At 44.9% G+C, this 23,644-nt stretch overlaps 1 protein-coding gene across 1 annotated transcript in view; it reads left to right on the top strand.

Annotated features, from left to right (window-relative positions):
- LOC130124425 (potassium voltage-gated channel subfamily H member 6-like) overlaps positions 1–23,392 on the top strand; it is a 93,272-nt gene extending 69,880 nt beyond the window's left edge. Inside the window, exons 8-24 of the mRNA XM_056293883.1 lie at positions 6,519–6,691; positions 7,993–8,131; positions 9,489–9,626; positions 12,871–13,025; positions 14,548–14,789; positions 15,046–15,245; positions 15,559–15,646; positions 15,860–16,024; positions 16,393–16,514; positions 16,739–16,810; positions 17,709–17,802; positions 18,505–18,607; positions 19,439–19,602; positions 20,029–20,254; positions 20,462–20,594; positions 21,213–21,287; positions 23,033–23,392. Coding sequence (XP_056149858.1) covers positions 6,519–6,691; positions 7,993–8,131; positions 9,489–9,626; positions 12,871–13,025; positions 14,548–14,789; positions 15,046–15,245; positions 15,559–15,646; positions 15,860–16,024; positions 16,393–16,514; positions 16,739–16,810; positions 17,709–17,802; positions 18,505–18,607; positions 19,439–19,602; positions 20,029–20,254; positions 20,462–20,594; positions 21,213–21,287; positions 23,033–23,392 — 2,649 coding nt within the window. The remainder of the gene's footprint in view (positions 1–6,518; positions 6,692–7,992; positions 8,132–9,488; positions 9,627–12,870; positions 13,026–14,547; positions 14,790–15,045; positions 15,246–15,558; positions 15,647–15,859; positions 16,025–16,392; positions 16,515–16,738; positions 16,811–17,708; positions 17,803–18,504; positions 18,608–19,438; positions 19,603–20,028; positions 20,255–20,461; positions 20,595–21,212; positions 21,288–23,032) is intronic.
- Positions 23,393–23,644: the final 252 nt, after the last annotated feature.

Below are 23,644 nucleotides of genomic sequence, written 5' to 3'. Positions count from 1 at the left end.
ACTGTTGACGAGAGGAGGTATCAGTAAGTCTTTCGAGGTTGCACTTTGGACAGCTCTACTTGTTCTGCACCCTTCTTTTCTGGTGAAGTTGGATGGACAGGGTGGAGCGGGTAAGGCGGTGGTCAGTCCAGCAGTCATCTGTACTGATCATCACTCTGGTGTCAAGTACCTCACATCAGTCTCTTTGACAGACGATAATGTAGTCAATGAGGTGCCAGATGTTAGAATGAGGGTTCCTCCAGGTTGTTTTAAATGTGTTCTTCTGGCAGAAGTGTGTGTTGGTGTTGATAAGGCTGTGTTCTGAGCATGTTGTTAACAGCAGGATACCATTGGAGTTTGTGTTTCCAACTTCTTCCTTGCCCATTATGCCTCTCCACAAGTTGTAATTTCGTCCCACTCAGGCATTGAAATATCCAAACAGGATTAGATTATCCTCCTTGGGGACTTTGGTGAGAACACTGGTCAGGTCGGCATAGAAGGTCTTCTTTACTTCATCTTGTAAGTCAAGTGTTGGTGTGTATGCACTGATGATAGTGATGCTTTGGTTATTTACAAGCGCCAGTCATATTGTCATCAGGCGTTCATTGATGCCCAGAGGAAGCTCGGCAAGGTGGCAAATGAGGCTGTTTTTGATGGCAAAGCCTACATCGTGGATCCTCGGCTCATCAGCTGCTTTTCCTTTCCAGAAAACAGTGTAACCACCCTTCTCCTCTTTCAGCTGCCCTTGGTCAGCCAACCGGGTTTCAGAGAGTGCAGCAATATCAATCCGGAATCTTCTCAGCTCTTGGGTGATGATGGCAGTACACCATTCAGGTTGTTTTCTGGATTGATTGTCCATGAGGATTCGTATGCCCCAGGCTCCAAAATATGAGTTTCTTTTTTTTGACCGCATGGAGATGATCCTACTGGATGCAGTGGTCCAGACAGGAGGTATGAGGTAGACTATGTTTAGGGCACCTTTTCTAGCCCTCTCCCCAACTGGGGTGAGCAGAGTGTATCCTAAATAGGGCTGCTCAGTCATGAGTGCAGCAGCCGAGAAGGCCCAGAGCTTAACGACTGATCATACACACACCGCCTGTGTGCCAGGTTGTGGCTAGGGGCTGCCAGACTTTACTGTCTTGCCCCTGTCACCTCTTCCTGATCACCACAGGGCTTTGACCCAGGATGTTTATGGGTTGATCCTTGCGGGAGGACGCCTACATGTGACAGCTTTTTACATGGAGAGGCTGACGTGCCTGCAGCCACCACACGGTCCTTGGCAGGGGGTGGCTAGAGTCCAATGGCATGGAGAACCAAGACAATTGGGGACAACCTTCTGTTGCAGCCTACATCCACCTTCACTGGCATTGTGACCTGAAGACATCTTCCGCCATTGAAGTCTGTGTTGGATCACACTTCATCTGGAACCTCCCCCTTGACCTGTCCACCTTGGGTGACCCTACCAAGAGCCAAGCTGAGGACGGCATAATTCTTGGGATCATTAGAAATCAGGAATCAGGAACACTTCATTTGTCATTTTACCCCATGCACCCGCACACATGAAATGAAACAAAATGCCATTCCCCCCAGCCCACGGCAGTTCAACACAAAGACAAAAACATCCAAAAACCACAAGAACACACATATCCAAACCAACACATATATCAAAACAAAACAAAAAATCACTGTCCAAGGGAACGAATGCCAGCCATGATGAATGCTGGAACCACCGGCCTGCACAGGCCAGCCCAGCCCGCCCCGCTCCCGCATTCTGTCAGACCGCCCTCGGCACCTCCTCCTCGGGCCCAGCTCCAGGCAGGGGCCGTGGTCCCGGGCCCACTGGATGACGCAGACCAATCTCTCCCAGCCAGGCACCCTTGATACACCTCCCCACACTCCCCACACAGTACATGCAAACTTCTCCACCACAACAAGGTGGCGATCCAGGAGAAGACACACACACACACACACACACACACACACACACAGAGTCAGAATCTTAGTGACAACATATTTTCATTGTCTATCCACATCTCTACAGATAAATTGTGTAACTTTGGAGACAAAGCAAGAGAGCCTAGACTGAGATGGTTTGGACATGTGTGGAGGAGAGATGCTGGGTATATTGGGAGAAGGATGCTGAATATGGAGCTGCCAGGGAAGAGGAGAAGAGGAAGGCCAAGGAGGAGGTTTATGGATGTGGTGAGAGAGGACATGCAGGTGGTTGGCATGACAGAGGAAGATGCAGAGGACAGGAAGAAACGGAAACGGGTGATTCACTGTGGCGCCCCCTATCAGGAGAAGCCAGAAGTAGTAGTAGTAGTAGATACCTGTATGCATGCTTGCAAGCTTGTGTGTGTGTGTGTGTGTGTGTGTGTGTGTGTGTGTGTGTGTGTGTGTGTGTGTGTGTGTGTGTGTGTGTGTGTGTGTGTGTGTGTGCGCGCATTTTAATGCACCTGTTTTGCATTTGAGAAGTTACTAGTTAAGATCTGATTAATGACCCTATTTTCTTCTGCTCAGTGAACCCAACGTGTAATTAACAATTACAGTTACAAGGAGACAGAGCTGGATAGTGAAAGTTAGATTGATGGAGTGGGGAAAACAAGAGAGGGAGAGGGGAGAGAGAAACTGTTTCGCAAAGACAAGTTTTATTTTAAATAAAGCAGCGATTCCGGGGTTCAAGCCAACACAGACCGTTACAAGCTGAAAGCTTCAACCACTTAATTAAAAATATCCACAAAGTTTGGTGATGTTTGGACAAACTGTCATTGATTTATAGCCAAATTTAGGCCAGGCCCATGCATGGGTTTGGAACTGGTGGCGCCCCCTATTGAGAGATTTCAAAATAGTTTTGTACACATGGCTCAACATTGGTATGAAACATATCCTGAGGGATTTGTAATGATTGGACAAACTATTTCTGATTTGTAGTCTGACTTGTCTTACGCTATGGACTTTTTTTGCATCTGTAGCGCCCCCAAGTGATCAATTTGAATGAAACGTTCCGGATATGTTCCAGGCACTTATGTGGACAAATCCTGCAAGTTTTGTGATGATTGGCCCAACGGTTGTAGACTTTGGTCTATTTATATACTGAGCCACGTCCTATTGAAGTTCATTGGTCAACATTTCAAAAACTAAAGCTATCAACAAGCTTTATGGACCTTTTGATACACTTGGTTCAATAATGATCCACAGAAAAGTTGGTAGCAACTGGATCTACCGGTTTACCAGGAGATGCTAAAAATGTGTTTTTCAAAAAATTAAAAATGGTGGAAAATCCAGTGAGGTGGACGTCAGTGGTTCTTGAGGCAAAGTTGTAGAATGAGGCTAGATGGATGTCTGTACCTAGTTTCATGTAAATTGAACGTACGGTGTAGAAGTTATGACTTTTCAAAGTTGACCTTTAACTATAGCGCCCCCTGGGGCGTCAGGGTAGCATAGCGGTCTATTCCGTTGCCTACCAACACGGGGATCCCAGTTCGAATCCCTGTGTTGCCTCCGGCTTGGTCAGGTGTCTCTACAGTCACAATTGGCCATTTCTGCGGATGGGAAGCCGGATGTGGGTATGTGTCCTGGTCGCTGCACTAGCGCCTCCTCTGGTCGGTTGGGGTGCCTGTTCTGATGGAAATAGCATGATCCTCCCACGTGCTACGTCCCCCTGGCGAAACTCCTTACTGTCAGGTGAAAAGAAGCTGCTGATGACTCCACATGTATCGGAGGAGGCATGTGGTAGTCTGCAGCCCTCCCCGGATCTGCAGAGGGGGTGAAGCAGTGACCAGAAGACCCAGAAGAGTGGGGTAATTGGGTGGATACAATTGGGGAGAAAAAGGAGGGGTTATAGCGCCCCCGTCAGGTTGATTGGGGTCTTATTTCATGGGCAGCACTCTCACACAACTTCTAATCAATGGGCAAAATCGCATGTCTCTACCATTTACTGTCTCGTGAGAATTTGCACAAATACTTCTGAAGAAAAATAAACCAGCACATATCAATAGGGTTTCAGCCTTTTGGGCTTGAACCCCAGGCGCGAAGCCGATGGCGAGAAATGTAGATTACGATGAAGTGAACTATTTCAGAACCGTGGACAGTGCCATGGGTTTACCATTATACAGTGACCTGCTGATGTTTATGCTACACAGCTGCTGATAGGCTATTTCAGAACCATGGACAGTGCCATGGATTTTACCAATAACTTGGTCAACCGTTGAACCCCTAAACACCACAAAAAAAAAATTGGGATTGATCTCATCACTCAACTAGCCACAAAACATACACAAAACATGCACACACATACACATAAAAACACAAACCGCTGACACATTAACTCTTTGTTAAAGCAATTTGAACCATCTACTGACACATGGATGGATTTTTGTGTGTTCGTGTTTGGAAAGTCATGCTGAAGCTACCCCCCCCCCAGCAATATAGTTGAAAACTGGTTGAACCCATTCCTCTGGTAAAGTAACTACTGCGGGGCTTGAGGGGGACTCTTCCGTGTGATTGCCAGGTTGTGAGTACAGGATTAGTGGGCGTTGAGAAGGGAAAGTGGCTCCCCTGCATAAGGAAACACTGTGGTATCATGGATCAGCCCTGAGAACAGAAATACCCCTTGACACTTCAAATAATTGTTTTCCTTTTATGAGGTAGCTGATGGCATTCGGCAAGGTAAAACTATTGCCCTCCTGCCAGATAATGCTGTTTATTTCAGCCGTACACATTCAAGATAAATCATTTGGGCTCACTTTTATGGAAATCCTGTAGGACACTGGGTTGAGCGGGTGAAATAAACATACTACTATTCAGCATTTCATCTGGTCTATACATGACATTATATACGTTGTACCTGAAAAAGCAGGAATTCTGACCTTAATGGGAATATCAAGTGAATGAAAATGTATGTTTCCTGGAAAGTTGGCTGTTGACTGACGGTGTGACAGTATCACAGGTTACAGAAAGTTGACACATGGTAATTGAAACTGTAGTGAATGCTCACAGCAGTTTGCATATGAAACTGGTCGTTGGTTTCAGTCGTTATGCCACTGTATTGTTTATAAGGGTGGGATACCTGCAGTCAGTGGAGACTGAAGAGGTCACTTAGATGAGTGATGAAACGTTTCTCTCTCAATAAACGTTGTGTCCGGATGAACTGATTCAACTTTCTGTGATTTTCTCACCTGGATTATTTAGCATGCATAAAGACAAGTATCCCAGGTTACTGCAGGGTTTTATTGTGACCCTGTGGCTGGACTGGATTCACATCGTGCCTTTCCATCCATGTTTCCGTCATGTTATCTGGTGTGTGGATATTCCCTGATGCCCACAAACCAGCCCCCAGCTACGGGTTCAATAGCGCCACTGCCGAGCGGATACCTCAGGGGAGGAATAGGCTACGGGAGTAAACCCCTACAGAAAAATCGACGTCCGCAGTGTTGTTGTTTTTTGTTTTTCTTGCCCTTTTGTATCTGTTTAAGTGGGAGAGTACTGCTGGTGTTGTGTGTGGCCGCCGCTTCTCCCTCTCGTAGCCCCCCCCCCTTCCCATCCACCCCTGTATGTCTGTGTTATGTTAATCTGTTGTCTTGTTTCACCCCGTTTATTGTAAAGCGACTTAGAGTGTTAGAAGGTGCTATGTAAGTTTGATTTGTTATTATTATTATTATTGTTTGTTTTCCTTTAGTTTCATTATTGCATCATTACCTGTTTTTTTTCCTTTTAACGTCGGCATGATAGATTGAGGGGCCAGTGACTGCATTAACTTCAATGCAATGCGACCATTAGATATTAGATGACTGACTAAACCTCCTACATGAAATGTGCTCATGTCATGATTTTTACATGTTTTCAAAAACACAAAAAACAATCTTCATCTTGCAGTGAGTCGTTACTGATAATGATTGCAAGCATTATCTCGGCTCTGCAGTCACTGTGTGTTTGCGTGCATGCATACTGTACCTACGTGTGCGTATTGCACCGGAGACTCGTGACCAGGCAATCCTTGTGTTGTGTGGTCATCCTTGGCGTTATTAGGGCTCATGAGCCAAACAAGCGTGCATATCTTTGTGTTACCCGCTGTCAAGTGCCTGCGTTAGAATGCCAGTGAGGCTGAAAATGAAACCCTCAGCAGAGTGATATTGTTTTACCTGGAGATCGCTCGCCCGCACTTCGACATGCTGCAGTTTACCTAATTAACAGGGTTACTGAGTGGAACACTGGAATGGATCTAGCGAGCAAAGGGCCGGCACCGTCTTAATGAGTACACTTCATCATTCAAGCCGTGAGTGTGTGTGTGCATGTGTGTGTGAGAGAGAGATTTTAGTAAAGACAGAGAATACAGAATTAATTTGCTTCGTTGTCTTTTGATTGTGGTATTTTTGTGACTTTATTTTTTTGTGACTTTTTTTTATTTCATTTTCATTTTGCTTCTTTCTGTTTTTTCCTTTTCTTCTGTCTTCTCCACATTGGCCCGCCACTGCAGAGCAAACAAGAACGCGAGGCCAAAACAAAAAGCAAACTGTAAGGAGATCTCTCTCTGCTCGTAGGTCCTGTCGCTGGGTGCGGATGTGCTGCCAGAGTACAAGCTTCAGACTCCCAGGATCCAGAAGTGGACTATTCTCCACTACAGTCCATTTAAAGCTGTGTGGGACTGGGTCATTCTGCTTTTAGTCATTTATACCGCAATATTCACCCCCTACTCCGCCACATTTCTACTCAGGTTGGAACACAGCACACACACACACACACACACACACGCACACGCACACGCACACACACACATGCACACAAACGCCTACAAACACACTCACAGAAACACACTCCAACAAATGTATTATAGCACTAATTTGGGCGGCACGGTGGCCCAGTGGTTAGCGCTGTCGCCTCACAGCAAGAAGGTCCTGGGTTCGAACCCCCGGGTTGTCCAACCTTGGCGGTCATCCCGGGTCGTCCTCTGTGTGGAGTTTGCATGTTCTCCCCGTGTCTGCGTGGGTTTCTTCCGGGTGCTCCGGTTTCTCCCACCATCAAAAAGAAACATGTGGGCAGTGTGTCATCAATATAATCCTCATTGGTAAGAAAATCGGTCAAATATATTTTTTCTAGGGGCATCCGGGTGGCATGGCGGTCTATTCCATTGCCTACCAACATGGGGATCGTTGGATCTAATCTCCGTGTTACCTCCGATTTGGTCGGGTGTCCCTACAGACACAATTGGCCGCGTCTGCGGGTGGGAAGCCAAATGTGGGTGTGTGTCCTGGTCGCTGCACAAGCGCCTTATCTGGTTGGTCAGGGCACCTGTTCGGGGGGGGAGGGGGAAATGGGGGAATAGCATAATCCTCCCATGTGCTACGTCCCCCTGGTGAAACTCCTCACTGTCAGGTGAAAAGAAGCGGCTTGCGACTCCATATGTATCAGAGGAGGCATGTGGTAGTCTGCAGCCCTGCCGGGGTCAGCAGAGGGGGTGGAGCAGCGACCGTGAAAGCTCAGAAGAGTGGGGTAATTGGCTGGATACAATTGGGGGGAGGGGAAAAGCATGCATGTTAGGGTTAATACGCCTGTTTGTGCCCCTGACCAAGGCAGTGGGAGAAGAACTGGGGTTGGTCCCCCGGGCGCAGCATGAAGGCGGCGGCCCACTGCTCCTTGCTGCACAGATCACAGCTAGCATGGGTTAATTTGCTGTAACTGAATTTCCCCAAGGGGAGCAATAAAGGAAACTTAACTAAAATACACACACACACACACACGAACACAAAATCACACTCAACACACACATACGTACTTGTATCACTACTTACTCTAGAACCACCACTCTCACCACTATTATTATCAATTATCCTCATTGTATACTTATATCTATGTTAGTTTTTTCAAATTAATCATTATTTTTACAATTTCTTTTAGTTTTGTGGTAGTTACTTTGTGCTGCCCACTGTACTTTATGAAAGCAAGTGTCACTTTCTTGAAAACAGTCACATCATGTTTGTTTAAGAACTTAACTGATCCCTCTGCCCTCTTTCTCAGTGACCAGGAAGAAGCAGCCATGCAGACTTGTGGTTATTCCTGTTCCCCCCTGAATGTTGTGGACTTTATTGTTGACATCATGTTCATCGTCGACATCATTATCAACTTCAGGACTACCTATGTCAACTCCAATGATGAGGTGACTGACTGATCAGTTGATTGATCGAATGACTGATGGTGTGTGTGGTACTCTTGAACCAGAGTCATCGATCAGCTGATGGTTTCGTTGATTGGCAGTGTATTCTAGTCCTCATCCTCCTTAGAAAAATCCAGCTGTGAGATGAATCCAGCGGGAAGTTCCCAGGTGTGACTGTATTTGGCTGAACATTACTGAAAATGCCAGTGTTAAGGTGATTAATAGGAAGCCAACAAGCCAACATAGATTAAATACATTGCATTTTTGCTTTGCGTTGCATTCATTGTGTAATTGCAGTCTATTGATTAAATAAAATTTGGGGGAAATGGATAGTAGTCCCTTTTGGTGCTGCATAAGTAAGAGAAAAAACACTTAACAACCCACAGACTTATGTTAATAATGTGAAGGATTTTTTTGTGGTTGTTACAAATGACTAAGAAAAAATATTACCAACCCCTCCAAAATCTTTCAGGGGTCTGGATATAATCACATAGATTGAGCAGTATAGTGTTATAGCATTGAACAGTATACACACAAAAAGACGGTATTTAGGATGCTATTTGGGAGGTAATGGGCTCTCCGAATGACAGTTTTATCCAACAAATGCATCTTTACTACTAGTTGTCATCCCACAGTCCAAAGACATGTAGGTCAGGTGAATCGGCCGTGTTAAATTGTCCCTAGGTGTGTGTGTGTGTGTGTGTGTGTGTGTGTGTGTGTGTGTGTGTGTGTGGACCCTGTGATGGACTGGCGGCCTGTCCAGAGTGTTTTCCTGCCTGCCGCCCAATGACTGCTGGGATAGGCTCCAGTATCCCCACGACCCTGAGAGCAGGATAAGCGGCTTGGATAACGGATGGATGGATCCAAAAACTCCTTCATGTTTCACCATGGGTTAAAAATAAATGATCTAGTTTGTAGGCTGAGGGCCCGAAATGGTGCCAGCACTTTAGAGCTGTATAGGTACATAACCTCTTCACTCAATAATTGGTTCAATACCCAATTGCAAAGCCAAAACATTTATTTCCAGTTTTCATAAATGCCTAATAGCTCTACACATCAGCAAATTAATCATATGCTACAACCCCGTCCCTCCTCCAACCCCACCTACATGCTGGGACGTAATAGGTTGTGGGTTTTGTGCATTACTCATCGTTTCAGTCATGAGAAATCACTGTGGGCTGGATTCTTATAAAATTCAACAGACTGCACTTTAAATTAATGGCATCTCAAACAGAATTGTTTAAAGGCAAATATAGCAGGACTTTGAATACAGCTGGTCACTCGTTCTGTGCTGAATTCTGATTCAGTTTTTATGACGCCGTTTAATATTTGTTTTTCATCTGTTGTTTCTTTTCCGTAGGTTGTCAGCCAGTCTGCTCGTATCGCAGTCCACTACTTCAAAGGCTGGTTCCTCATCGACATGGTTGCGGCGATTCCCTTTGACCTCCTTATCTACCGCTCAGGAGAGGAGGTGGTCAGGGGAGGAGGGGAGGGAGAGGTAGGGAGGAGGGAAAGAGAGTAGTGAGAGGGAGAAATTGAAGGGGGAAGTTGGGCGTATAAGAGAGGTAAAAAGCAGTTTGGGTGAAGGGGAGAACATAGGAGGTGAAAGAGATATGGTGGTTTGAGTCCAGAAAAAGAGGAGACAAGAGGGAGGTGAAAGGACTGGGCCGCTTTGGTAGTCCTAATAAGACTGGTGTTGAGGAGGGTCTTCATTAGAGTTAACCCACGATAAAGAATTAAAAAGTAGATGGTAGACAAACTTCAGTGGTTAAAATCAGGTCAATTTGAGGGGGGGTGCAAGGGGATGCTTTCCCCTAGTTCAAAACAAAACCCATCCTTTGTAAAACTTCCACCCCACCTTTCCACCCCCTTTGAGATAATGGCACTATGTGATATAATCAAGGAACATAAGTACATAATGAAATTTCTTATCGATATTGAATCCTATCCATAGTGATTTTCTGTGGATATTGGCCTGGCAGCCTGTCCAGGGTGTCTCCCCGCCTGCTGCCCAGTGACTGCTGGGATAGGCTCCAGCATCCCCGCCACCCTGACAGCAGGATAAGCGGTTTGGATAATGGATGAATATTGTTATAAAATGAGTTCTTAACACAGTCAAAAAGTAGGAGTATAAAATTACTAGAAATAAAATTATTCTGTGTTATAATATCAGCAGAAAGGGAGTCTTAGTAACAAAACTCTTTAGGACAAGCTGTTTTTCTTTTCTGGGCTCTGAGTTTTTACACTTTGTGTAAGAAAATCTTTCTTGGTTAAGAATAATTAGAACTATGGCCACAGTTTAAAAGATGGTTGTGGTTTTTTTTTTTAAGCCCCCCCCCCCCTCTGCCCACCACCAGGGCAGTTGTCCTCACCAACTTCCTTGAAATTTTTTTATAAATCAACTACTGCTTTAAATGTCAAGTATTATATGAAAACTCACAAAATTTGATAGAACAAGACTAGGTCAAAACCTCTAGTATATGGCTGGACCGTGTATGGGCAGTGTTTGAACTTGTGGCTATTTTGTTACAGGGATAGTCAGTAGTAGTATCTATAATGTGAATTTCTGGGTAGCATATCACATGACATGGTGGAGCCACATTCAAGTAAAAAAAAAAATGCTATAAATGCAGTTGCAAGAACAATACTTCCACCCATATCTTGGGCTGTTTGATTTGAAAGAGAATTTAATTGCGAGTATTCATATTCTAGTTATCTGTTAAATCCCCCTCCTCTTTCATCTGTTCCTATCTGCGAATGTCTCTCGTTTTTCTAAGACTCACTCTGTACTGACAGGCGAATTCACAAAGAATGGGTTGCGGCCACTGATAGCACCATGAATTGTGCATCACTTGCAACCACTATCTGCCCCGTCTTAAGGTCCCATTCATAAAAGACATTGCGCGGATGATATTACAGCGCAAACACGCCCCTAAAGTTTTGCAGCGGAGTGCAATTTGCCCTGGTTTTCGTCTGATTGCAATTATCCATGTGGCAAAGTATAAATGGTGGCTTTGACCAAAGAACACAGTAAGCAGGCTCAACCTCATCTTTGTTATCATCGAGGATGACACATAACTGACTGTTTACATCCCACGCTTCCCTCCCAGAGCCTCCGCTTCCGCCTGTGGTGGCCCCCGATGGTTCTGTTCCGCCCACTGGCTCCCTCCGCTGGCCTGATCTGTCACTGACCCTCTCACCGGGAGTTTTCCCCATACAGACTATTATTAGGCACCGTGCCTCTCATCCACATGACGTGTCTAATAGTAGAAACAACAGCAATCGAATATCTGGAGCAAATATCTGCAGTTGGTGTCCTATTTGCTGTACTCCCATTGGTTTTAATTCTGCTTTGACACCAAACAATTTCAGCCTCTTGAATGTGAGATCTCTTGGTAATAAGTCCTTTATCATTAATGATTTTATTGTTTGTAATAATCTGGACTTTTTTATGGTTACTGAGTCATGGCTGTCCCCAGGGGACACTGTTCCCCTGATTGAGGCTAGCCCCTCTGATTTTACATATTTTCATATTCCAGGCCCGCTGGTAGAGGGGGTGGCCTAGCTGTTTTTTGTAAGTTAGGTCTCAAGTGCCATCCTGTTGCTTTTGGTAATTTTATCTCCTTTGAGGTTTTATGTTTTTTATGCTGACGACACTCAGTTATACATGTCACTAAAACCCACGGATCCTAGCACCCTAGCAAATCTCACAACTTGCCTCTCTGACATTAAATCCTGGATGTCCAAAAATGTTCTTAAGTCTGAGTTCATTTTGTTCGGTCCCCCAAATTCCATCAAGCATAACCATATCACTCCTGTGATCACCTCCCTACACTGGCTCCCTGTTATAGTTTGAATTGATTTTACAATTTTATTGCTCATTGTTAAGGCCTTAAACGGTCACGCTCCTTCATACATTTATGATTTATTGACCTGGTATATGCCCTCTTAACCATTAAGCTCCACAGACGAAGAAGCCCTGCTGGTTATTCCCAGGTCTCGGTTTGTCACAAAGGGTGATTGGGCTTTTGCTGTTAGAGCCCCCACACTATGTTACTCTCTTCCTATTGAACTAAGACAAACCAAGTCTCTAGTTTCTTCAGAATATTTGCTCACAAGCACACCTGGCATGACAGTACCTTCACTCAGCTACAGTCACTGCGGCCATGATCACTGGAAAGTTTGGGCGTGACGACCCTTATAAATGCACTTCAGTGTGTGGCTATTAGCACTGGTGTTTGTTAAATGGACTTCTTTTTTTGCAACGAGGTTCATTTATAGAGAAAGGGGCTAATTTTGTGCCAAATGTATGCATATTACCTAATGTAAATACAGCAAATAGCACCGGAGCACCGAGACACTATTTGCTTGGCAGCGCAGTTCGGGGTGCATTTCACCCTTTGCGGGTACTTTGAGAATTACGCGCTTTCTTTTTGTGTTATTTGTGCGGGTTTAGCGGCTGCAAAAGCTGCGCAATCCTTTTGTGAATTCGCCAGTGAGTGTTTTGTCAGAGTGATTGTTACTTGGGGTGCTTTAACTGCGCGCTCCCTCATGCCTCTCGGTGCTCGGCCGACCAATTGCCACCTGATCCAGCTGCCCAGTTGTGTCTAACATGATCCCTCAGTCAGTCAGCAACATTTGTATTTGTAGGGCTGGTCCAATACAGACAAAAAGAGGCATTCTTGGCCATTTAAACACAATCCTTATAGTACTTCTTGTCTGACTTTTCTTCTCTCATCCAGACCACCACGCTGATTGGTTTGTTGAAGACGGCTCGGCTGCTCCGATTGGTCCGTGTGGCCAGAAAGTTGGACCGCTACTCGGAGTACGGTGCTGCCGTCCTCTTCCTCCTCATGTGTACCTTTGCCCTCATTGCCCATTGGCTGGCCTGCATCTGGTACATCCTTCTATATGGTTCTGCTTCATTGTGTTTCTGCTCTTCAACTTTCACTCTGAGACCCCAGTCACAGTTGTACCTTTGGGCTCAACAGCAGATGTTATGATCTGGATTGGCTCATGTTCTGTGTCTGTACACACATGCATATTACATGCATATGTAAGAATGAGGATGCTAACATATTTGAACAGTTTATAGGAATCTCTCCTGTATTTACCGCATGGTCAGTTTCTAATAGCACGATATTTGCTCTGAAAGTAAATCTCACATTTCAAACAAAGCACAGGTTTCTCACCCATTAAAATTGTATTAAGTTATGCAAAATTAAGGGTGTGGCCACTTTGAGTGACAGGTGGGTTAGGCTCTGGTCGCAATGCCATCCATAACACTACATTTAAGTAGCCGTGAGCTTGTTTTTGTTTTTGTTTTTTGGGTGTTGTCCGGTTGATAATCTATCCATGTAAAAGATCCACCCCTTGCTCCTCCCCAGCTCCACCCTTTTGTCCAAATATGGTCACATATGGTTTCAAAAAACCAAGATGACGCCAATAAACATATTTAAAACAAAAACAAGATGACGACAGGAAAATCCCAAACTCGAGGCTTCAAAACGGTAGTCAACAAACCAGTGGGTGATGTCAAACTGGCTAAGTCCATTATTTTCTACAGTCTAGGAGTTTTGACACTCGCTGTGTGAACTGACTCAACTGTCGATGTGAGTCGTGCATGTGCACAGTTGGCTCAGTGGGCAGCGTTGGTCAAGCAAACTAGAGACTGAATGAAGAGGGCGAGCAGCGATAGCAAGAACAAACGTTTTTCTAAGGGCTTTGGGTTTTTTCCCGCCTTTTTCTCCCTTATTGTATCTGGCCAATTACCCAATCTTCTGAGCCGCTCCGATCTCTGCTCCACCCTCTCTGTCAATCAGAGAGGGCTTCAAACTGCCATGTGCCTCCTCCGATACATGTGGAGTCGCCAGCCGCTTCTTTTCACCTGACAGTGAGGAGTTTCGCCAGGGGGACGTAGCGCATGGGAGGATCACGTTATTTCCCCCCAGTTCCCCCCTGCCCCAAACAGGTGCCCCGACCAACCAGAGGAGGCGCTAGTGCAGCAACCAGGACACACACCCACATCCAGCTCCCCACCTGCAGACGCAGCCAGTTGTGTCTGTATGGACACCCGACCAAGCCGGAGGTAACACGGGGATTCGAACCGGCGATCCCCATGTTGGTAGGCAACGGAATAGACCACCACGCCAACCGGGCACCCGTTGGAAGAGGCTAAGTTTAGAGAAGAAAAAAGAACAAAGCAGTAGATAACCTTCCAAGGCTTATTTGTAAGACAACATTAAGTAACCCATTGCTCCTTTGTTAATGACTGAAAAACGGCAACTAAAAAATTAATTATCAAAAACACAACTCGGCATGCGCAGAACCACAAACTTCACTGAGAAATATGTTGAAAATCAAACATCATTTTACAGGTTAGTGACCTTTGACCATACATTGTCTCTTTATTCCCAAAGGTTTGCCATAGGAAACGTGGAGCGGGCCGGCTCAGCTCGGATTGGCTGGCTGGACTCTCTCGGGGAGCAACTGGGAAAGCCGTACAATGAATCTATCATCGGGTCCGGTCCATCCATTAGAGACAAATACGTCACAGCTCTTTACTTCACCTTCAGCAGCCTGACCAGCGTGGGGTTTGGAAACGTCTCCCCCAACACCAATTCTGAGAAGATCTTCTCCATCTGTGTCATGCTCGTCGGATGTGAGTCGCAAAACAAATCTGACAAAGTTTTCACACTTCACTGAAGTGAAGTTTTGTGAGAGAACAGCTATCTCAAAGAAGAGGTCACTTTTAAGATGATGGCTAGGTGTAGTAACCAGACATGTAGTTTCTGATGTCGTAGCACACTTAAATATGCTTACACAGTCCCACATAAACACAACCCCACATTTGTATTCACACAATAATGCACAGTTCTGTAGATTGTCTAAAAACTCTCTGTCTCTCCCCCCGCCAGCCCTCATGTACGCCAGTATTTTTGGGAACGTGTCAGCCATTATTCAGCGGTTGTACTCGGGCACAGCACGCTACCACACTCAGATGCTGAGAGTCAGAGAATTTATCCGCTTCCACCAGATTCCCAATCCGCTGCGGCAGCGACTGGAGGAATACTTCCAACATGCATGGTCGTACACGAATGGAATAGACATGAACGCCGTGAGTGCTAAAACAACGTCCAGGATAAAAACCATAGATTCCAGCTAATCAGTGTAGTTGTGTTGAGAGCAAAAGGTTTTTCTTCATTTTAGTAAGAAGCAGTTTTGTTTTGGCATGTGAGCCGTCGTCTGTTCTGAAACAGTGAAAGGAATAGCAGAGCTGATTTGAACTTAGAAGAGTATATACACATGCAGTACTACAGTACTGTAGTATTTACAGAACTGGTTATCTGCTTCTCTCTCTTGCTCTCTCTGTGTGTCGCTGTCTAACTGAATCACAAATCTGCCCCCCCCCCTCCATTCCCCCCCCCCAGGTTCTGAAGGGTTTTCCAGAGTGTCTCCAGGCAGATATATGTCTCCACCTCAACCGCACCCTGCTGCAGAACTGTAAAGCCTTCAAAGGTAAACCTCGGTCATATGAAAAAAATAAAAAAATACGTGTTTGTGTCCTGATATTATGAAGTGAGGTTGACTGACAGACGGCTTTCCAAATCAGATCTTACTTTGGAAAATTTGGCATGGAGGGGCAGCTTAGTTAAAGAAATTTTCAGGAAATGTGGTTGTTTAATGCCACCTTAACATAGTGCTTCAATGGTTGTTGTTTTTTTTTTCCAGGTTCTACCAAGGGCTGTCTGAGGGCCCTGGCTATGAGGTTTAAGACCACCCATGCCCCTCCTGGTGACACCCTGGTCCATGCAGGAGATCTGATATCAGCCCTGTACTTCATATCCAGAGGATCCATAGAAATCCTCAGGGGAGATGTGGTAGTGGCTATACTTGGTGGGTACGAAATCAAATGAAGAGAAAAAAATTTAAAGAAATAAATTAAGAAGGGCAGAAAAAAGACATTATTGATATATTTCCTTTGTTTTGTTTTGTTTTGGTTGTTTTTTATTTTTATATGGGCAAATGCTCATGGGCAAACAATGATTTTGATATTGAGTCTTTACAGGTATTAGCCTATTGTATGTGCTAGTAGCCCCATCTAGTGGCTACTCCAGAAATTGACCACCCCAGTTAAATAGACGTCCCTTAAATAATTGTTTAAGAGAGAATAGAAGAGGAGAGAAGATGCATTTATAACTGGATCCTCTCTTCTCTCCTCTTCTGTGCTGTTCTCCTGTGTGCTGTTCTTCTCGCCTCTCCAGGAAAGAATGATGTATTTGGTGAGCCCATTAACTTGTTCGCTCGACCAGGGAAGTCCAATGCCGATGTCAGAGCGCTGACATACTGTGACCTCCACAAGATACACAGAGAGGACATGCTTGAGGTATGATGTGTGCGGCCATCCTTGCTACCTAGTTTTACCATTTTGTCAAAAACAGGTAAAGAGGAATTTTAATGTTAATTTGTTCTAAATTTGTTCTAAATGTTTAATCATTTTCTGAGAATGGGTGGCACATTTTTTAAAGTGTGGCTATTTTATTTTGGATTGAAATTAATCATCTGCTCTTGTTCTTCTACTGTTTTCGTTGTTGTTTTTGTTGTTGTTAGGTGTTGGACATGTACCCAGAGTTCTCTGAAAACTTCTGGTCGAGCCTTGAGATCACCTTCAACCTCAGAGATGTATGTTACTGACATAACATCAGCAAAACGACAAAGCTTCCAGCAACTATTCACTCAAGACAGACAGACAGACAGACAGACAGACAGACAGACAGATAGACTTATGTTTCAGGTTGAATAGTCAATAAACCAGACTGGTTACAAAATCACTCATACAACACACACTCACACACACACACACACACACACACACACACACACACACACACACACACACACACACACACACACACAGAGTCGGGGCTAATAGACAGATGATTATTAACAGAGTTCACCAGAGCGCCACCTCATGTCATAGATGAAGGATGTGATTCAGGTGATTCAGATTTGAAGCTCACTGTGGTAAACGTATTCTCTCACGCAAATCTAATGCCTTCACCTTTTTGGTCATCATCATCCTACACTGATTTTAAGTTGAATTATATATGTGCTAGTGATGCATATATGTGTGTGTCTGTGTGCCTGTCTGTGTTTCGTTTTTGAATCTAACAATGACTCTCAAGAAACATTTGGCTCATATAAGCTAACAAAATAACAATGACTGGTACTTCCTCTATGACAACAGCTACTGATACTACTAGATAGATACAGACAGACAGAGACAGACGGATAGATAGACAGATAGATAGATAGATAGATAGATAGATAGATAGATAGATAGATAGATAGATAGATAGATAGATAGATAGATAGACAGATAGATAGATAGATAGATAGACAGACAGACATAAACATTTACTTCTTTGAAAGTAAAATAAAGCAATGCTTTCAAGAGTCTAAATCTCAAAGTAGGGGATTACACTATCATCTATTCATCTGTTCCTACACAAATGTACTTACTCGATGATGTTACCCTATCTCCCCCGTCCTCCTCTTACTCCCCCTTCCGTAATTGTAGGCCAGTGTTGTTGACCCAGTCGACGGTGAGGACTCGGACCATGAGGGCTTCAGCAGACAACTGAAACTTTCCTTCAGTCACAGAGCAGACAAAGGTAGCGCTGCGATGGCCGCCTTGAAATGAGCCGTCCTCCTTTAGGTCCTCTACTAGTACTGCAGATGAGCCTCATATCTCTCAATCGGCCGGTTTTAAGATAAAAGGGTTGTTAGTGAAAAGAGACACATTTACATATGTAATTATAAAGTAGAGATGGGTTTTAATCAAAGTTTCTACCTAAACTCCCGAGGGAAGATTAATCCAGTCCTATCCATGATTTTTTTCTCATAACCCATTTCTAACACAGTTTCTAACACTGTGCTGTGGAGTCGGTAGAGTCATAGATTCTGGCGGTTTAGCTCAGAATTAAAGGTAATAAAAACCAAATTACAACACATCGATCTGAATCAATTAATCAAATGTAGTGGTATTAGTATGAGGTAAGGATAAAGTTCATCAGGTTGGGCTGTAGGACAGCAGATCTTCATACTCCACCATCTCCACTCCCTTTTTGTCTCCAAGATAGTACAGAATTGTGCTTACCAATATGGTATAATCGAAAAGTGCACCCAGTCTTTAAGCCGTTCCATGTCTTTGCTGATGTAATAGTCACAATCAGCAGATCAACAACAGGTGTGCCTTGAAATGTTGTTTATCGTGTGTGTGTGTGTGTGTGTGTGTGTGTGTGTGTGTGTGTGTGTGTGTGTGTGTGTGTGTGTGTGTGCGCGCGTGCAACTCCTCCTAGATGACTCCATCCCAGGAGATGGAAGCACATCACAGAGAACTTCCTGCAGATACAAATGCAAGCAGACTAACCTGGACCAGAGCGACTGGCAAAATGCAGACAATCACAGAGACAAACTGTAAGTCTCCATTTTTACATGTCTCTTCATTTAATGAGAATTCTAATTTTATACGTAAAGCACCTCATGAACCTAATTCACTCGCTCCCAAGCTGATGTTCGTTCTCATGTTGAGCTGTACCATGTGTCCAGAAACGCTTGTGACGGCATCTGAAATTACATGCCGTTTTAAGATATTAAAGATATTGCAGGTAGTTTGTCAACATTATAATCCTCATTGGTAAGAGAATTGGTCAAATATATTTTTTCTGCAACTCTGCCACTGTTCCCTCTTAGCCTCTCCCTCCTGTTCTATCACTTGGTATTACCCGTGCGGTTTCACTCGAACGCCATCAGCAGACGCAAATGTGCTGAAACCAGTCAAGTCTGTTGATGTTAAGTTTATCTTAAGTGTTTCTGATGTGTCCGATTGCTCTACTGGGTCATGACTCTGACGAGCTGACTTTAACTCTGTTAAACCAGTGCAAAAGCCTCTATTTTACAATGCCAATGTTAAGTGTCCAGTCAGGATATGATGTCAATAATATAGCTGCTGAACTGAAACTGTGTGGTCAAGACTAGACCTCCTTCCAGTTGCAGATTAAGACAATGATCCTGTGTCGTTCTGTTCACAACAGTCATACAACAGTTGTGCTTCACATCTATGACATGATGTGACCTTGTTTTTATGGAGGTTTCTTCTTTTTGTTTTACTTGTAAAAATGAAAAAGTGTTCCCAGCAAGTGTATTTTTTCGCTTTTCGGAGCCTCTTCTTGGACATTGTCAGGTAACTAGAGGGGTTCTACCTCGTCTTTGCAACGTAACATAAGGAAACTTGACCTCTGACCTTAGGCACAGCCCAGCCTTTTCCAGTGGGGATGAGGGAGAAGGGGATGAATCAGGATTGACCAGCACCCAGGCTTCTCCGTTGACAGGTCTGGGTACTGGTCCTGGCCTCGACACCAGTACCGGCATGGGGACTGACAAGACAGAAAAGACCTGTAACTCCTTAACAGGTAGGACTAAATACATTTACAGTGAGTGTCCAACCTAAAATGGGACTTTGTATTTCACACTAGTGTATCTGAATGAGATTATTTTTGCTTTTGTGCCGTCTGCTATGATGTAAGACCTGCTCGTCTGTGAAGGGTTTGAACATTGTTTATTCAAAATAAAAAGCGTGTCTTTTGTCATGGCATAGTAGTAGCTTTAATGTTTTGAGAGATGGGGAAGATTAGGCCGAACTGTCAGAGTTGGTCTGTAATTTTGGTGAAGAAAACCTGATATAAATTGATGTTGCATGCATCTGATTAAACCAATGTAATGAAGGTTGTTCATTTGATTCAGATCTCTTTCTCGCTCTCTCTCTCTCTCTCTCTCTCTCTCTCTCTCTCTCTCTCTCTCTCTCTCTCTCTCTCTCTCTCTCTCTCTCTCTCTACTAGATGCTTTCTCTGGGGTCTCCAACATATTTAGCTTTTGGGGTTCTGAGACTAAAGAGAAGCAGCAATACCAGGAGTTGCCCTGCTCCCGCAGCCCTCCCTCACCTCCCCCACATCCTCTCCCCTCCTCCTCACCTCCTCCTCCTCCCCCTCCTCGTTCTATCACTACTCACAGACAGAAGGGGGAGTTGGAGTACAGACTGGAGCAGCTTCAGAGACAGATCCACAGGTGGGTCATCGCACCTACTGGAGCCTTCGCCTGCCCAGACAGATATTTTGATATAGTTGACAATTCAGTCCAACCACTACTGTTTAGATTATGTTGTGTTTTTTTATGTACAAAATGACACACCAACAGAGTTTCAGCTTTAACAGAATGAAGTCGGTCACATCTATGAAGTCTTTACCAACAATAACTGGTGCATTTGTTTTGCAGGCTGGAGTCACGCATGTCGATGGACATCGGCGCCATCATGCAGCTGCTGCAAAGGCAGCTGTCAATGGTCCCACCCTCTTACAGTACCCTGGCATCGACACCCAATGTACCTTCCTCTCCAGTCCCATCCCCTGCAGCCACTTCCCCGCCACACACCCCCACCCCCACGGACCACCCACCTGCCTCAGACCCTCTCTCTGCTGAAAATCATGACCTTGTCTTTTCCCACCTCCTGCAATACCCCTCCCTCACTTCCTACCTCCCCCTCATCCCTCTGTCCCCATCCACCCCGGCCACATGCAGTTTGTCTGTTAATGAGGGTTCCTTCACCATTTCCACATCACCCTACCGCTCCTGTGCCTCACCTCTTCAGTCCACTTCATACCAGTTTCCTCCCCCAGCCCCATCCCAGATCCACACCACACAACCCCAGACCCATGTAAACCCGCATCCAGTCATCTCCCCCTCTGCAGACCTGCCACGGACTCCACCGCCGCCTCCCTCCACTGCCACCATGTTTCACCCTGGCAAAATGGTTTCTTCGCTCACCGATGATATTATCCTCGACGCCCGATGTCAATCACCCTCCCAACTTTCTTCCCTCATTCCAACCCAAACAGTTTCTTCCTCCCCACCTCGAATTCCAACATCCACCCAGACTTTCTCCGCTGTTCTCACCCAGAGTAGGGTGAGTCCTTCTCCATCTTTCTCCTTTCATTCTCCGTCTCTACCCCTGGCCCTTGTTACCCAGACCCCCAGGCCTTCCGAGAGGTTGGTGCAACCCGTTCCTCCCCTGAAGACACAGAGCTTGGCATCACTTCCACAGGTAATGGATGCCTGTTACATGTAGAATGGGTAGTGCTCAATTTAGTATCGCACAAGTGTGATATTGTATGCTCTTATTCCACTTTTACACAACTTGTGGGAAAATAGAGCTTTCTTATCATTTTAAGAACCAAGTTAACAAAGCTATTGAAGACACTGGATTTAAAGGGAGCCAATTATTATTTTCAACATTATCTTTATGTATATGTTGTAGGAATAACACTCCATTGGCAGTCATAATACAGGAAGTGTTCTTTCGGTTTCTTTTTTTTCTTGTGGCTTTTTCTCCCTTTTTTTCTCCCCAATTGTACTTGGCCAATTACCCCACTCTTCCAAGCAATCCCTGGTCGCTGCTCCATCCCCTCTGCCGATCTGGGGAGGGCTGCAGACTACCACATGCTTCCTCCGATACATGTGGAGTCGCCAGCCGCTTCTTTCCACCTGACAATGAGGAGTTTCGCCAGGGGGACGTAGCGCGTGGGAGGATCACGCTATTCCCCCGAGTTCCCCCTCCCCCCTGAACAGGCGCCCTGACCAACCAGAGGAGGCGCTAGTGCAGCGACCAGGGCACATACCCACATCCGGCTTCCCACCTGCAGACACGGCCAATTGTATCTGTAGGGACGCCCGACCAAGCCAGAGGTAACACAGGGATTCGAACCAGTGATCACCGTGTTTGAAAACTACAACCTCCTGGTTTGCCACCTCCTGGTTTGCCACTACATTCGATGGGCTACATCAAAATAGACTACATTGTGTAAGACAATGCAGGGAACAACGCTGAGTACAGCTGTTGAGTGCCATGTAAGGGTGCTGACTCACAGTTTGTCTGCCAGGGACATTAACAACAGACACATTTCTGCACAATTCCGGCATTGTTTCAGACATGAGGAAGACTACTCAGTAGTATGGCTGCTAATGGGGTGTTATCCCCACAGCATATATTTAGAGGGAATGTTGAAAATCATGATTGTTTCCCTTCAACTTTTTGCATGTATAGATCCCTGTGCATAGAGCATGTATATGCTTGTGTACCTGTGTATGTTTGTGTATATAGTGCAAAAGTATTATTGATGCCAGTCTTGACTGTGTATTTAGCTGATGTTAATGTGCTATTTCAGTAGCTAAGCTTACTCTGTTGTGTATTTAGGTATTTAGGATTAGAGAACATGTAATGAGTTATTACTCACTGGAAGTGGCGAAGAAGGACAGGATTAGGAACAAGTTTATTAGAGGGACAGCTCAGGTTGGACAGTTTGGAGACAAAGCAAGAGAGGCAAGATTGAGATGGCTTGGACATGTGTGGAGGAGAGATGCTGGGTATATTGGCAGAAGGATGCTGAAGGTGGAGCCGCCAAGGAAGAGGAAAAGAGGAAGGCCAAGGAGGAGGTTTATGGATGTGGTGAGGGAGGACATGCAGGTGGCTGGTGTGACAGAGGAAGATGCAGAGGACAGGAAGAGATGGACATGGATGATCCGCTTGGCGACCCCTAACAGGGGCAGCTGAAAGCAGTAGTAGTATTACATATATATTATATATAATATATTATATATTATTATAATAATACATATGATGTATTATATAATAATATATATTGTAGTAGTATTATAACAGTAGTTATGAGTTATTACTCAAATCTAGCCAAAGAAGTTTGGACATTTTACAGTACATTAGCAATTTTTATCTTGTTTCTGCAGCGTTTCAACTAACAGTTTCTATTGTGGTCTTTATTCTCACTCCTGCAGGTTCTGGGCAACCTAGACATTGTGGAATCCCCTTCCAAATCTAGTCACTCCCTCAATAGCCCAGGAATAGACCTTCACCTCCCTCAACCAACCCCTCTCCAAAACTATACCTCACAGTCCTGCCCCTCTGACATCATCGGTCAAACAGACCACCACCCCAAGGGTCACCCCAGCCGGTCAGAAACCCCCCCATTCAGTATGACTGATCCCAAGAGCTCTGCAAGGTGTGAGCATGTTTCAGGGACCATATTGAGCCATTCAGAGTCATTTGACAACCAGCGGCGGCTGTCGTTGCCAGGAGAGCCAGCATCTTCAGTGGACAGCAACCGCACTACTCAGCACTACAGTTCAGACCCTTGATGAACTTGATTTGACATGCCACAAGGGTGCAGCACCTCAGCACTGAATTTGTCAGTTTCATAAAGCAGATGTTTGGATCTGATAGCGCATCCAAATTCAGGGTCGTGGATCAGTGCCTGATCCAAGAACCTGTTCTTACACTTGGAGAACAACGGCAACTTTAGCCATTAGTTTTCACTGTAGAATTATTGGAGCCTTTTCTCTGATAGTGACCTTAGGTAGTAAAAGGGTGCAGAGAGTCCCTTAACACTA

This window comes from Lampris incognitus, chromosome 14, assembly GCF_029633865.1.
Source record: "Lampris incognitus isolate fLamInc1 chromosome 14, fLamInc1.hap2, whole genome shotgun sequence".
NCBI classification, from domain to species: Eukaryota; Metazoa; Chordata; class Actinopteri; order Lampriformes; family Lampridae; genus Lampris; species Lampris incognitus.
Note: the sequence above shows the minus strand (reverse complement) of the source record. Positions and strands in the feature narration are given on the sequence as shown.